This window comes from Pleurodeles waltl, chromosome 6 (assembly GCF_031143425.1).
Source record: "Pleurodeles waltl isolate 20211129_DDA chromosome 6, aPleWal1.hap1.20221129, whole genome shotgun sequence".
NCBI classification, from domain to species: Eukaryota; Metazoa; Chordata; class Amphibia; order Caudata; family Salamandridae; genus Pleurodeles; species Pleurodeles waltl.
The window spans coordinates 1239916708-1239933457 of NC_090445.1; the positions used below are offsets into that span (position 1 = coordinate 1239916708).

Genomic DNA, 16750 nt, shown 5'->3' on the forward strand with positions numbered 1-16750 from the left:
CATTTAAGCGTGGCCTAGACGTGCCATCATCTGAGCCTGCCACACTAAGCCCACTAGTGATCAAGTTCCACGTGAGGTTACCACCGTAGCCCTGAAATAGAAGGTCTGTCTTTGTAGGAGCTGGACTGCCCACAGCTTCCGGGATAAAACTGTAACTAGCTGCCTACGATTAGTAGAACAAATGATGATTCATATTAAATTATATGGATATATTCTCATTGGAGCCACAGAAATGCAAAAGAGACAAAAATAACCAAACAAATCTATTTTATATTTTAATCAGAAAACAAATGAATGATATGCTTAGTACAAAAGCGTACTTCTAAGTGGATTTCTAGTATTTGTTGGGACGTTTTTTGTGCCATCAGTTGGAATCCTCTGAACGTGCAGTATTTTGGTCTATCCCCCCTGTAATATGCAATTGTGGATCATTTTTTCTTACCAGTGGATGTATCTGTGCAAGTTCACTCAAATATCTAAGGGAGGACCTGGGTAGACTGTGGTTGCACTTTAAAGTTTCTTTTGTGAACTCCTAGTTGACATTTGTTGGTTTGATATTGCTGGGCCACAGTTTTCATCAGACATTTCATCAAGTCTCATCCCTGCACCCTGAAGAAGATTACACCCGCTGTGCGGTTCCAATGAAACGTGCATCAGTGCAAAGTGGGGATAGAAGGATCACTTTCTGTATTATTTTTATGTATAACCTAGATTGATGGAGGACTACTAATTCAACAATGTACTAGGAGCTATAGTGCCATAAATATTGATTTGTACTATCTTTATTTTTCATACATTACGAACTATATGATGAATTAGATAGTAATTATTAGGCTATAAATTACTGTAGTGACCTTGTTGTCTTTCCTTCCCCCGGGCGTGTTTGGTTTTAAACTGTGGGAGAGCTGTATGATTGAAAGTGTTGTCAGGTGTAGTATGGGGATATGAGTGTTTGTATAGTGACTGATTTTTTAAGGAATCTTCTCTGTGGCCCAACTATATGTATACCACATTTGTCTTTTCTAAATGAATTATAAATATTTGTTGAATATAAATGTATGTACTTAGAAGAAGACAGTAATTTTGTACTAAGCATATCATTTGTTTGCTGATTAAACTAAAAATAGATTTGTCTGTTTATTTTTGCCTCTTTTGCATTTGTGTGGCTCCAATGAGTAACTAACCTTATAATTTAATGTGAATCACCTTTTGGTATACTAATCATAGGTAGTTGGTTACAGTTTTTTTCTGTGTTTCCCCTGGTTGCTGCCTATGCAGCATTTCTTATACAGGGGCCCTCTTTGTTTCTTAGCTTTGCCCACAGCAGTCACCCCACACTAACACAGATGCATCTACAGTAGTGCACATAATAGCGTAACCTAAAACTATGAGTAAAATGAGAGCATGAGAAGGCAGAACATTTCTGCCTTAAAACTTAAGACATTTACAAGGTGAACTTAAACTAGAGAAAGAGAAGTCAACTTTTGTGTGCATCTAAACTTTGGGGTACTTTTGAGTGAACTGCACCTGTTCTTAATCCATGTCTAATCCCATGCCACACAGCAGACTGCTAAACATTCGAAAGCTCCAACAACAGGGACAAGGTACCAAAGGAGTGTAGCTCCTCAGTTAAGATTGCATACAGGGATAGAGCATTACATTACAACTGAGAACGCTAATATTATGTTGTACTGTATGATTAAAGTACTTTCTTTTGATTAAAAGATAAACACTGTGCTAAATGTAGGAAGCTGGCTATCTCTGTAGTGTATCAATGTAGGGGTCAACTATGCAGATAGTACAGGCAACCCTTATTGGCTGACAGTGGTTAAAATAATAACCATAAATGCTCTCTTTATGTGGTAGTGTGGGTGAGCAGTTTAGGCTTATCAGAGTATAGAGTTAAGCATTTATTGCACACACACACAGCCAGTAAGTGAGACACACACTCAATAAAGAAGTCTGAAACAAATTTATAAAAATAACACATATTTTTATATAAACTTAGACACCTAGACAATCGTAACTGGGTAAGTAGTTTTTGAGTTTTCAATTTTTAAGTCAAAATAAAATGCACTTGTATTAACTCTAATGCTGTAATTTTTTCCTATGGGAAAATGCACATACACTGCATACCGGTACTTAGTAGTGACTTACAGGACCAATCGCCTGGAGTTGTGGAGAAGTGTGGCACAATGGTTAGAGCGGCAGACCCTGATGCAGAGATCTGGCCTGGGACCAGGGTTCAATTTCCACCTCAGCGGGTCTTGGGCTCAATTCCCCTGGACCAGATAATTCTCGCCTCGGTGCCTCATCTAATTAATGGGTCCCACTCTGTAACTCTGGGCAATGACTTGCTTAATCTCCACAATGGCCCTCACAGCGCTTGGATGCCTGGCTTTACCCTGGGGCTGTCCAGGAGTGGGTGCCTCACAGGGAAAAGCCAGGAGGGGTTCCACAGTGGTGTGCGTACAGCGCCTTGAGACCCTAACGGGTGAGTAGTGCGCTATACAAGTGTGAAGTTTACAGTATAGGGCCAGGACCAAGTCAGAACCAACAGATCACTTTGGGGGACACCAGGGCGTCCGGCTGCAGAGGTACTTTTCTACATCAGGTGCTCTAATGTTATCCTATGGAAAAAGAAACATTTCTGCATTCGGGCATGTAGCAATGACTTACAGGACCAGTCTTTGGGAGTTAAGGTGAGTATGGGACAAGGTCCAAAGCAGCACCAACCAGTCACCTTGGTCGACACTGGCATCCGGGTGCAGAGGTGCTTTCCAGCTTTGGGTGCCCTACTGCTATCCAATGGGAAAAATATATACTACATTTGGGCACTTAGTAATGACTTACAGGACTGTTCTTCTGGAGTTAAGGTAAGTATGAGGCAAGGTCCAAGGCAGCACCAATAGATCACTCTGGGACGCACTGGGGCGTCAGAGCGCAGAGGTGTTTTACAGCTTCGGGTGTCCCATACACTTTAATAGGAAACGGTCCTGAGGAAAAGAGGCTGCAAGTGCGTACTGGAAACCAGTCTGGCTGAACCCAAAGGGCAGCTCAACCCTTGAGTGTCTTGGGAACGCAGACACACCATTGATCCATGGCAACTTGGGCTGGGGGGCATTTTTGCAGTAATGCTTTGTCCGGAGGGGTAGTGCCATGAATACGCCTTGTGGCTCTTGGTTCTTGCACAAAAGAGGCTGCAGGTATGACTGGAAGACCAATCTGGCCAACCCTAAGGTGGGGTTCAGCTCTGGAAGGTCTCAGGACCTAGTTAGCACCAGTGGCCCACTTCGACTCAGGCTGGGGAGCTCGGGTGCAATGGTACTTTTTGTTGTCTGGTTTTCCACGGTCCCGGCTCTCACGGTTCTTCTTGGGGTGACTGCATGTTGAGTCAACCTTGGTGCAATTGTTGAGGACAGCAGGCAGGCCGGCAGAGCTGCAGCCAAGTCAGTTGCTGCTCTTCAGTTCCTGCTTTTTGCGGCTCTTTGGTGTCCTTCTTCTTCCTTCGTCCAACAAATCCTAGTTCTTGGTATCAGGGGGCCACCTAAATACTGAATTTAGGGGCATTAAGGGGAGTGAAGAGTAGTAGCCAAAGGGCTACTTACCCTTGGAGTCACTACGCCTTCTAATGACCACTTCCTGTGAGAAGTGGGCATGACCCTGTCCCAGAGTGCTTACTTCCACCACATACAAGAAGGTGGAATTCTTATTTAGGTGTTCACTTTAGGTAGCTCACCCTAGGATTTGACCAGCCTGGAAGTGTAATACGTCTCCTGACTTTCTAATTTCCCTTCTGTCCTAGTACAAAAGGGCCTCAGGGAAGAGGATTGCAGGGACCATGAAGTCCCTGGCCTTGGTATGAATACTTACTAGCCATCCTGGTGCCAGACATGAAAACAACTCATATCAGAACAGGCGTTGTTTCTGTCCTCTGAGAATGTGGCTCTTACCTACAGTGTGTCAGAACGTCATCTGTGGTGGCAGGCTAGTCGATACCAGTAAGCCAGCACACTAGAGGACTGGTAGGTTTTAGGGGGCATCTCAAAGGTGTCCTCTGGGTGCATGTCATAACACATCCAATACTGGCATCAGAACTGATTTATAAGGCAAGGTGTTTGATACCAAACACCATTATTTTCCGCACAGCTATCATGTAGCTGGGTCATTCATGGTGACCACTGTCCAGTTCATATCCTTAGATGCATGCCCGGTCACTTGTAATGTCTAGAAAAAAAACTAGACACCACAGGGACATATCTGCTCTTACATGTATTATAATGCACTTTTCTCTAGGGCTTTTAAGAACTGCTGTTGGGGTGACTTACTGTTAGAAATGGGTTTGTTGCTGTTTGGCTAGGGTAGGCACCTCAACCAGGCAGTTACCACTACTCTAGTCAGGGCAAGGGAGTTACACACATAACTCCAAACAGGAAACAACATTGCTCATCAGGGCATGAGGATACCATAACCACGCATAACATAGCCAGTATCCCCACCCAACATGGACCAACAAGAAACCTAAGCATTATGTATGTTTTTCCAACATGGCAATAATAATATCTGTTATTCTGTCCTGGCAGGCATTGAGAACAATATTTATCATTTAAGAAGAAGGGCATGTTAGACAACAGGCACTGGCCAGACGCTGCAGGTAGGTAAATCCTGATATACAGTGGAGCGCACTGAGCTTAAAACCCTAGGAATGCAGTAAATACTTTCCCTAATACGCAAGAGGCCAAAATGTTAGTAATGCGTTGTTCAAATAAGGAGCTCTGAAGTATCTGCACTCCTATTTTGATCTTTGTGGTAATTTTCTCCCTCAAGCCAAATAGACTCAGGTGACAACAATGCACCTCTGGATCCTCTGTGGAGAGGGGTTTCCCAGTGTGCAGGAAGTGGTGCAGCCCCCCAAAGGTAGGTCACAATGGATGGGGAAGGCTCACATACACTAACGGCTGTTTTAGGGAACCTTCGCCGGGTACCCGGTGCACAGGACTCGCACGTACATGCTGCAAGCGCACAGAGCAGCTGCACCCACTTTGTACCTCTCTCCACCCGTGGGTCTTCTAGTCAGCTGGGCATGCATCCTTGCGTTGTTCCAGCTCCCACCAGAAGAGTGATCTCCATGTGGGCTCTGCTCCCAAGGCGGGGAGGGTCTAGTACAATACTTTGGTTTGGGCCATGCTGGTTTGTTGGCAGAGCTCATTTCCCCTCTCCAACACTGTGCTCAACTTCTCCCGCAGCCCCGGATGGGAAAGAATGGTATTGGCAGCGTGAGAGTTCCCTAGGTTCTAGTCTTAGGAGCAGTGATGCTGGAGGAGAATCCTACTCCCCACATGCTTAGAGACCATAATGAAGCACTAGGCACGCTCAAGGTAAACAAGGGCTGCACTCAATGCACGCTGCTTGTAGAGATGCAGTATATCCATAAAGTGCTCACCAATACCCCAAGAAGATACAATGCTCACTACTCTCTAAGCAAGTAATTTATGATGATCAGCCTCACCTCCTAACAACAATCCTCCTAGCGCCGGAGGTCTGAGGGAGCAGAGGTAGCCATGGAGCCCCTGGAGAACACTTACAGTTGGAGCAAAGAAGACAGTCCAGTACATCAGGGCAATAATGGCAGTCCCTCCTGGGAGCCCTACAGGGTCTATGGACCCACAGAGTCAGGGAGCAGCTGGAAAAATGACAACATACAGAAAAGCAATCCAGATGAGTCCTTTGGGCCACCCAGCAGACACCAGGGCAAATAAAGAAGAGCAGTCTAGATGAAAACGTTGTGCAGTCCAGCAGATCTTCTGACAGCAGTTTGGCCCCAGTTCCAAAAGTGCTCTCTTAGTCAGGGGTCAGGCCACTGTACTTATACTAAAACAAAAATCTTTGGTCAGGGGGTAACTTCAAAAAAGTCCTTTCAAGTGAAGCACAGTACCCGCTCAACCCAGCCCAGTCTCAGACATCAGTAGAGGGTAATCAGTCCATTTTCTGAGGGCAGGACAGAAACCTCCCCCTCCCCAGTCCAGGAAGACCATCAATATGCAGATGTCTCTTCTGTCACACCCAGCTCCTCCTGTGTGATGGCTGTCTGGAAAGTATGCTCCAAGTACAGCTGCAATGCTGCCCCAGGCATAGATCTGAGTCAGGCTGCCCAGCACTGGAATTATAAGCACAGAGAAGTTGTCTACTTTTTAAAAGTGGCATTTCTAAAATAGTAAAATAAAATCCACCTTCACCAGTAAGCAGGATTTTTTTCACTACCATCCGGACCATACCAAAAAATGCCACGCTACTCCTTATAGATCCGAAGATACCACTTAGACATATGTCAAGGTATTTCAAAAGCAATCCCATGAGAGGAGCAGCACTCAGAGTAGTGAGAAAACCAAATAGGCTGTTTGTCACCGCTGGGACACGGAACACATATGTCCTAACTTTTACATCACAGCATCTTCCCCATAGGACCGTGTAGGGCCTACCTTAGGAGTGAGTTAGGTATAGCGAAAAGGGAGTTTAGGCCTTGGCAAGTAGTCTGACTTGCCAAGTCAGTGTGGCAGTAAATTGTGCATGCAGACACTGCAGTGGCAGGCCTGAGATAACATTGAAAGGATATTTCTGAGGGTGGCAGAAGCTGCCCTGCAGGCCCACTAGTAGCATTTAATTTACAGGCCCTTCGGTATATGGTATACCACTTTACAAGGGACTTACAGGTAAATTAGGTAAGCCAAACAGGTGTAAATCAATTATACCAAGTTTTAGGGGAGAAAGAACATGTACTTTAGCACTGATTAGCAGTGATAAAGTGCAGAGTCCTAAAACCAACAAAAAGAGGGTCAGAAAAATAGAAGCAGAAAGGCAAACTGTTTGCGGTTTACCCAGCAGCAAGGACCATTTCCAACACTTATATATAATAAATGCTGTGATTTTGGCATGACATGCAATGAGTGCCATGTTGTGTTTTCAGTCAAGGCTTGCATCCTGACACGCAGTCTGCAATGGCAGGCAGTGTGCAATTTTTTTGAGTCTCTTAGCATGGCATAATATATGGTGCAGCCCTTAGGAAGATGAAGAATTATGTGGTCTACCTGATGAGTGCCTTTTCTCCAAAGTATTCTCCAACTCCCATGGTTTTGATCTCTCGTGGTTCCTGGGATCCATCCATGGTCTGAGTTACACACACCTGTCAAAAAAGGATAGTTTAGCTTAATCTTAGGAGTTAGACAATAAGCATGTAAGTGTTTCAAAGACATGATGAATGAAACACTTTTTGATGGAGGTTTTGTAAAATGTTAAGTCTGTTCCTTGACTCAGATGAAACTCACAGTTTCACCCTTAATAAAATAGCAATATCATATTTTATAATTTGTTAAATTAAACCAACAGTATTTTTTTCTCACAAAAAGTCAGTTTGGAGGGCTTTTGTCCAGCAAAACATATTTTGAAGTGACTATCTACTACTGCAGAAACTGTTTATTTAAGTAAATGTTTCCTGAAGTGTTCCAGGTTTTCCAAGTCAAATCTTCAGAATGGTGGTTAGCAAAGTCAAGTTAGTATGTTTTGGCACTCCAAAGAGGACCACATAAATACAACCAAACAGTGCAAAACCACTAACAATAAAAATAGTACAACTTTATAAAACTACTAAGAAGGCTTGGTGCCATGCTCTGCAGTAAAGACCCAAATGCAAGTAAAGTGCGAATGTAAAAAATGTCAATTCAATAAATACTGCAAAACTATGCATCCTTAATACAGTGTCAGGATAAGCAATGCAAATTAGATTAATTAAGTACTGTATAAGAAAGATAAATTTAACATTGTGACAAAACAGTAATACAGTACTACTATTATAGGTTATATTGTGTTTAAGGCGCAACTGGACTGATAAAATACTACAAAGCAATTTGTACAAAATCTTTACAATGTATGGACACATTTAAAAACATTTTTAAAGTGTTTTTTTTTTTATATTGCGCAACCTGTTTCAGTTTGAGGAGCAAATAAGTATTGGCGAGCTTCCGCTGCCAAGGCTATATTATTATATTTTATAAATAGTGGTCTTACCAGTTGGCGACGCAGTGAGTGAAGGAAGGGACATACAAATACCACACGATTTAGATCTTGGAAGTAACACACACAAAGATCACAGAGCCTCTCATTCCTAGGTATACCCTGCCAAGATCCAATAACAACTCATAGCGGAAGCAAATTCAACCTTAATAATAAAATTATTCTGCACACAGAAGTTCCATAAAAAATAAGCCTGAGTTTTTTTTTTACAGATACTGCTCTCTGCTATGATTTCATTCCAATCATGCAAAGCGCAAAGCAGAATATCCCTTGTCCGACTCACTTCATAGAATGATTTTTTAATGAATGTTTTTAATAGAGACTTTTGGAGAGGTGCCATCTCATTCTGACCAATTTCAAACATACCCAAAGCTTTCATATATTTGAAAAGAGGGCACTCTTTTCTTTCAAGCTGCAAAATATTTCATGTTTTAATGCAGCATGGATGGAAACCCGGATCACTATTCAATAAGTTGTTCCCCAACCTCAGAACAGCTGCCATAGCATACACAGTTGTAGAAAGAAGTCTAAATTCAAGTCTGAGGGCAAAAGGGGCAGCCAGATGGTTGAAATTACAAATGTGTTGCTGAATACACCCTTCAACCTTCTCGGAAAAGGACCAATACCACTCTTCCATTACTTCACAAGCGTACTCAGTGAGGGTGGTATTTTAATCTTATAGCCTGTAAGAGCTTGAGCGAAGTCCCTTTGCCCACAACACTTATACAGTCTACAAATAGCTGAGTCCTGGGACAATGCAGTATGATCTTTATATAGACAATTGCTAAAGACATTTCTACAAACATATACATAAAATTTCACCACTTCCAGCCTATCATTCCTCAAAGTTAGTAAAGACCTTTCCTGACTCTACACCCATGAGGCCTAAAAACCTTAACTTTTCTCTTAAAAATGTTTATTTTTAGGAAATGTTCATCAGCATAAATTTCTAGTGCAGCAAGACGCCTCTGTAATCCTATTGGGGTTAAATCCAAGATTACAATGCCATCAGCATAAAGTAGACAACTAACATTCATGAATCCAAATTTAGGCAGATCCTCTTTTATTTGCCCAACTCTACAGAGTAAATTGTGGGTGAAAAGAGAGAAAAGAAGGGGCGCAAGTAAACATCCTTGCTTCAAACCATTATGTGTCTCCACTTGACTGGACAAACCCCGATTCCCTCCCATTATGATCTGAGTCGAAGTGGAAGAGTACAGGGCAATAATTCACCTGAAGAGGTGAGACAGAATCCCAAGTGCAAACAACTTCCTCCACAGCCTCCCATGTCAATCCTACTGAATGATTGAAGAAATCTATAAAGGCAGAGTATAAAGGCATAGCCTTAACCAAAGGATACTTTACAATCAGCATTTGGAGAGCTGTAAAACTATCTAGGGTTCCACAGTTCTTAGGAAAACCGGTCTGCTCAGCTGGAATGATGTTACTATCAAAACCCCATTCCTGGAGAAGAAAAAGAATACTTTTGGCAGACAACCTCCCAATCACATACAATAAGGCATTCTGCCTATAAATGGCAGGAAAGGTTTTGTGACCTTTTTTGTATAAGGGAACAAAAACACTTCCCTTCCAAGAGGATGGGATGGCCCCTAGTCTGATAATAGAATTATAATTATAATAGGATACAAAGAAAGCCCTTCAGGGACTTCTTGTTGAATAAGGGATATTGGAAGCTCATCAGGACCCATTGCCTGCGAGGACCTTGCACCCTTAATAATACCCTCTATCTCCTTGTGGGAGGGTGGACCGTAAATATCCAGTGAGTTAGCCTCAACACTGAGCTCCAGCTGGACATTATAGCTAGAATTAGAGGCACATAACTGAAAGACATACTGAGTCCACTGTTCATCAGAAATGGGAATGGCCTCAGCTTGAGTCAGAGTACTGGGCTATTTAAGTCCAATACCTACGTGATTCACAGGAGAACAGGCAGCCTTTCTCAAATTAATCCATTTCTGATCCTCCTGCTTCCTACTTTCAGATTCCTTTAATCTAGTTCTTACACACTACAACCAATTCATTTCCCTTTGCCTCGAAAGTGACGGCAACTTAAAATGTTTTCTTACGAAGAAATTGGTATCACAATTCACCTTTTTTACAATGCAAGGAATAATCACAAGTGGCTTAGTTCTAATACTTCCAACTTTACTCCAGAAAGTACGAACAAGAGACAGCTGCTTTTCAAACCAGGGGAGAGAATTATCTGAAGGAGTATCAAGCAAGTCTAGACTCATTGTTTTTATCTGGTTAAAATTCTTCCAGGAAAAATTAGCCTCAAGAATGCACCATGCCTCTTCCAGCTCATAAATTCCACAGGTCACACAAGCGGAGTTCAAACTTTTAGCATTAAAATTCCCCACAATAGTAATCAAAAAACAACCTTCTAAAATTCTAATATTATGTACCAAAGATAGTATAGAAGAACTTGAGCATCGTAAGACCTCATAGGGAGGATATAAGCATTTACCAACAGAAAAGTTGCATACGGCCCTGCTGTCACACTGGACAGAGGTAACTTTAAGCAAAGGCACAATTTTGAAGGATGAACAAACACCTTGACATTCCAATTTATATCACTTCTCAATAAAATAGCAATACCTCCACTGGAGTGGCCTTTTTCAGAAGGTTTTGCTGCACAGGAGTAGACAAAATAATTTTCACATTTAAAATCGGTGCATAATCAGGTTTCCTGCAAGCAAGCAATCAACAGAGTGAGACGCGTTATAAAATTTAATTTAGAATTAAACTGTCCCAGGCCCGTCACATTCCAAAAAAGAATTTCACCCAAAGGGCTACCTCTGCAGCATACAAAGTTTTATATTGGTTTTTGCAATTTTCAACTCACCTGCTACCCAGCCCCAGGGTGCTAACTATCCTCCCATACCAGTCTCTCTAGCACACAGGTCCTCATATCACACACTATTTATCACTCGTCTTCTGGTATCCATGCCAATGGAGATTGTGATATCCTTCAACTTTACAGCCCCCCTTCTTCTGTCTAGCTCCTGAGTGACCTACTGAGAGTTCAAACTTGGACTATTAAGCTTAGGGTCAGCAATCATCTTTAATGGAAAAACATCAATACCTGTATTCCGAAAGTGATCCACATTGCCAAAGATCAATATTGCTACAATCCCAGAGCTAAATGTAACCCTCAAGCCTGGAAGGGAAGCAAGGGGATCCTAATGCATAAAAAGCTGCAAAATAAAACTTCTATAGGAGACAACATTCAAAGTATTAGGAAAATTACCGGATTCTAAACCCTCCATGTCATTATTATTATGTTTTGATCAGGCCCCTGAGCTGTGCTGAAGGACAACAAGGGGGAGCCTCGCCATTAAGGGTTCTGGTTAGCTTAGGAATGACACATGGAGACAGTTCCTCACAGTGGACAAATAATAATAGCCCCTCAGAAACCTCCCATCCTCTTGGTAGACTTTATGCCTTTATTCTTAATTCCTCAACATTTTAAAATTTGCAAACCCACATCCAATATCCTTTTTTCCATGATCTACTTTCGTGCCACCCTGATTTTTGTGAGCAATTACCCCTATATCAGTAACTAACCCCTTCTACCGGGAGCAGTTTAGAATTGGTGCTTCTAAAATAGTGGGGAAGGAGTGCATACTAATTATTTCAGGAGAGTCAGGCTTCGGTTGTGAGGGGAAATTCTTCGGTACTTCAACTATAAGGGACTGAATAAGGGACACAGACTCCTCCAAAACATTTGGAAACAAATGTTTTTTTGGACTTACATTTCGCAATACCCCAAATTCTTCTCTTTTTGCCTTTCAGGCGTTTTACCTTAGTACATCCCAAGAGGGACCCTTCATAGAAGACACACAATTTGTGGGAGCCCCCATTTAATTAACACTGACATGATCATCTGAGGGTAAGGCAACACCAAGTTGGGGAAGAGGAGCCTGTTTTTTAAAAATAAAAAAATGGTTAGGGATTTCTCAGATTCAATTGCATGAGAACTTTGGACATCTTGAGCTGCCCCTCACACAAATGTATAAAAGAGGGAAACAGCATCTATCACTCTCCTGAGTGGCCTCAGTTCTACCATTAAGTTTCTCAGAAATTGTAGCCTAAATTCCACCAGGGTTTCCAATTTCTTTCACCCCACTTTTCTTCAAAGTATTAGTTTAGAAGACCTGGGACGTTACCTCTACGCCCATTTCTTCTTTCCTTAAATGGAGGCGAAAAGAGGTAAAGTGCTGCACCCCTATTAAGATTGGGGTCAGCGCATCCAATACATGGTCAGAGTTAATAACTGATCTATCTGGTAGAGCCAGAATCGAAGATAAAACACACTCAAGTATCAGAAAGAACTTTTTCCCCTCTTACTCCTTCCAAATTGAATGACAAATACATGTGCCCCTGTGGAGGCAGATAAATCACAATTTGTGGTGTTCATAGTGTCTAGCAATGAGGCCCTGGGAGATGGCGTACTACTAAACAGGGCCGGTAATGATGGAAGACTGGTTAAACACTGCAAGGGTGGGCACAAGTCCATGTACAAATCCATACCCACAGCAAAAGGTGGACTCAAGTTGGCCTCTCTTATAGGATTATTGATCATAGCAGCAATATCTGGTAGGGAATAGTCATATGACATACCAAGGTCCACTTTGCACATTATCATACAGTATCCCCTATGGGACTCTAAGGGAGTTTCCTTGTGTAGCAGATTTTCAGGTGCTGGGACCACGTCTTGGTCAGTGTCTTAACCACACGGGGGCCATCGAGCATTTGGGGCAGTTCTCATGCTCACCCATAGTATCTGCAATTTCAACATGAGTACGACCCCTGCTTTAGTTTCTACCCTTGACCCAGCAAAACATTTAGATGAGCTTGGAAAAGCAACCATAAATGACTTGTGACCTGTTCTACTAGCCTGGAATAAAGACTCATCCTAAGACAATACAATGTCCAAGGTCTTGACAACTGCTTGATTTATACCCAAAACTTTGAATCCTTATTCCCTTCCCTGCTACCACCCTATAAGAACAGAGACAAAATAGTACAGTGATACTTCAGCAGGGACAGATGAGACTATGAGTTTTTGTGTTGAATGGTTTTTACATGTTTAGGAGAACTGGGAGAAGTAGCAGCTAGAGTGATAGAAGAAATTAAATGGCCAGAGCAGAAACACCCAGAAGGCATCCTATTGAGATGTCCTAGGAGAAGATCAACTTCAAAGGGCCTGAACCAACTCTAACTAGAGGTTAATCACGGTTAACAGCAGCCAAACCTAGAGTCAACCAGATTGAGCAGACTGAACTGGTCCCTCAACAGACATACCAAAATGCCACACCAAGGACTACTTTTATTTAAACTTAGGGAGCTAGAAACAGGAGTGCTTGGTGTCCGGGAGCAGTAACTGGCCAAAGTGCTAGAAACTAGGTAGCTGCCCAGGTGTCCAGGAGCAATAACTGTGCAAGTTGATAGAAACTAGTTGAGGGGGCACACCATGCTCATAGACTGCACCCCTACCTAGCAGGACTGCCTCAGTGAGGTAGAACTCAGCACAAAGTGACCACACTAACAACCACCGCACCCCCTAAGGACGAAACATTAGGACCACGAGACCAAGGTAAGTCCAAGGCACCAAAAGACACACAGCTGCCCATTTCTGTATCAAACCACTTAATTAGGGCACTTCAAGGCTATATAGTACTAATGTACTGCTGTAAGACTGCTGTGGTACTTCTACAGGCTGTAGGGGCTGTAGTGGAGCTCAATCTCCCAATCTCTCAATCTCTAGTTACAACAAGAAGGGAGATAAAAATGGCATCCAGTAGTGGCCTAATTGACTGGGCAGATATTATTGTAAGGGAGCACGTAATAAATAATTAAAAAAAATAAAAATAGTGACATGGCAACAGCAACAAGCAATAAATGTGTGGGCCTGACCTCTCGGTGACACGCAACGTGCACCAGCCTATTGCTGCCAGATTCCGCACCACCAACAAGAGAACTACTGCCTAACACTTACCCACATGCTGTCTTTCAAAATGCCTGTCCTGTTCAAGCCATATCAAGAACCAAGAAGGGCACGCCTCCACCCGCTCAACTCCACTCCGCTCCACTATAAAACACAGGGGGTAGGAGAGCAACATGCAACAATGCAACGGTGTGCCAAAAGGGAGTAGTGGTATGGTTTCTGCACAGGTGCTGTAAATGTGGGAAGTAATACGGGTTCCGATGTGGGTGCAAGTACGACTTTCCTGTCTGCTGACTTTTCGGATACCCAGCGTCAACTGCCTGGTGGCTCTGCGCAGCACCACAAGAAGCAACACGCTCCTTGCCCTCCTTTCGCCTCCTCTCATGGCAACGCTCAACTACTTCCTGCTTTCTGTCGTAGCAAAGTTAAATAATTTTTTTACTGGTCCCTTGTGGCTCGCTCATGTGTTTAAACAGTGCTTAAAGATGTGCAGAGTGACAGAAGTAGTAGAGTGGGAGGGAAGGAAGCAAGGTGTGTGAGTGTGAGAAAATTAGCCTCTTTCTAGCATGGTTACCACAACTTTTGGCCTGTTTGTGAGTGTGTGTCAGTGTGTTTTTACTGTCTGACTGGGATCCTGTGTGTGTTGTCAGCAGATCTTAACTGTGTCACTGAAGTTCTGCTAACCAGAACTCCAGTGCTTATGCTCTCTCCACCTACAAATTAGTCACTAAAGTTTAGTGACTTTATATTTCAATTCCAATTGGCACACTGGATCCCCTTAAAAGTCCCTAGTATATGGTACCTACGTACCCAGGGCATTGGGGTTCCATGAGATCCTTTTGGGCTGCAGCATTTCTTTTGCCACCAATAAGGAGCGGAGACAAACCTTTATTCAGGCCTGCCACTGCAGCCTGCGTGAAATAGTGCACACACTCTTTCACAGTCATTTTTACTGCACTTAAGTAACTTATAAGTCACCTATATGCCTAACCCTCATTTACTGACGGCTAGGTGCAAAGTTACTAAGTGTGAGGGCACCCTTGCACTAGCAAAGGTGCCCCCATGATGTCCAGGGCCAATTCCCAGGACTTCGTGAGTGCAGGGATACCATCACACGCATACACTACGTATAGGTCAATACCCATATGTAGCTTCACAATGGTAACTCTAAATATGGCCATGTAAGGTGTCTAAGATCATGGAATTGTCCCCCCATTCCAGATCTGGTTTTGGGGGGCAATCACCTGCATCCTAGGGACTCCACCATGGACGCCAGTACTGCCAAACCAGCTCTCTGTGGCTTGCACTTCAGCTACAATGGCTGCCACTTCACAGATAGGGTTCTGCCCTCCTGGGGTCTGAGTAGCTCAGTCCCAGGAAGGCAGAACAAAGCATTTCCTTTGTGAGGAGGGTGTTACACCCTCCCCCTTTGGAAATAGGTGTTGCAGGCTTGAGAGGAGTAGCCTCCCAGAACCTATGGAAATGCTTTGAAGGGCACAGATGGAGCCCTCCTTGCATAAGCCAGTCTACACTGATTCAGGGACCCCTAGTCCCTGTTCTGGTGCGAAACTGGACAAAGGAAAGGGGAGTGACCACTCCCCTGTCCCTCACCACCCCAGGGCTGGTGCTCAGAGCTCCTCCAGTGTGTCCCTGGCATTAGCCATCTTGTTTTCCAAGGTGTGGGGACACTCTGGAGATCTCTGAGTGGCCAGTGCCAGCAGGTGACGTCAGAGCCCCCTCCTGATAGGTGCATACCTGGTTAGGTAGCCAATCCCCCTCTCAGGGCTATTTAGGCTCTCTTCTGTGGGTTCCTGTTCAGATTCAGCTTACAAGACTCCTCCAGGAATCTACTGCATCCTCCGATTCAGCTTCTGACCATCGGATCAACCGTAGACTGCTCCAGGAACCGCTGTAACTGCAACAAAGTATCCAGGAAGGCTACTGTGACCCTTCAACTTCGGCTCCAGCCAGCAACTGCAATAGTTTCCAAGCTGCGCACACTCTGAGGACTCCATGTCTTCACCCTGCACCAGAAGAACCAAAGAAATCTCCAGTGGAATGACGGAGTCACTTCCCTGCTCCTGCAGGCACCTTCTGCGACGATGACCAGCTCTCTGGTACTCCTCTGCTGATGATAAGCGTGCTCCCTGGAACACAGGTGGTGGACCAATCTGACCCAGACTGTCCTAAGGTCCAGCTGTCCAAGTTTGCTGGAGGTAAGAACTTGCCTTCCTGGTTTGCAACAGTAACCCTGTGCACCACGTCATCTCCAGCTCCTTGGGCTTCTGTGCACTTCTTCCAAGAATCCTTTGTGCAGAGTGTAGCCCACATCCCCAGCACTCCATCTTGCGATGCACAATTCACTGAGTTGTTCTCCGGCGGCGTGGGACCTTCCTTTGTTGTGCTGCGATGACCGCACTCTGCATCTTCTTTGTCCCCTTGTCCTGGGACTCCCATGGGTGCTGCCTGGTCTCCTGTGGGCTCTCTATAGTGCTGAGAGACCCCTCTGTCTCCTCAGTCCAAGTTGAGACCCCCAGGCCCCTCCTGGATCCAGGCAGCTCCACTTTGACGCAAACTGTGAACTTGCGTGAACCAAGGCTTGTTAGACGATTCCAGTGATGCAAACAGCCTGCATTCAACATCTCGACGTGGGACATCTCCTGCATCATGCAGGAACCCACAGCCATCTTGTTTGGTGATCTTCTGCAGACT

The 16750-nt window shown here is 43.9% G+C and overlaps 1 protein-coding gene across 4 annotated transcripts in view; it reads right to left on the reverse strand.

Annotated features, from left to right (window-relative positions):
• Nucleotides 1-16750, reverse strand: part of LOC138300782 (cGMP-dependent protein kinase 2-like) — a 3513105-nt gene that overhangs the window by 1549794 nt on the left and 1946561 nt on the right. For all 4 annotated transcript variants that reach the window (XM_069240551.1, XM_069240553.1, XM_069240554.1 and 1 more), the window contains exon 8: nucleotides 7086-7180. In XM_069240551.1, coding sequence (XP_069096652.1) covers nucleotides 7086-7180 — 95 coding nt within the window. The remainder of the gene's footprint in view (nucleotides 1-7085; nucleotides 7181-16750) is intronic.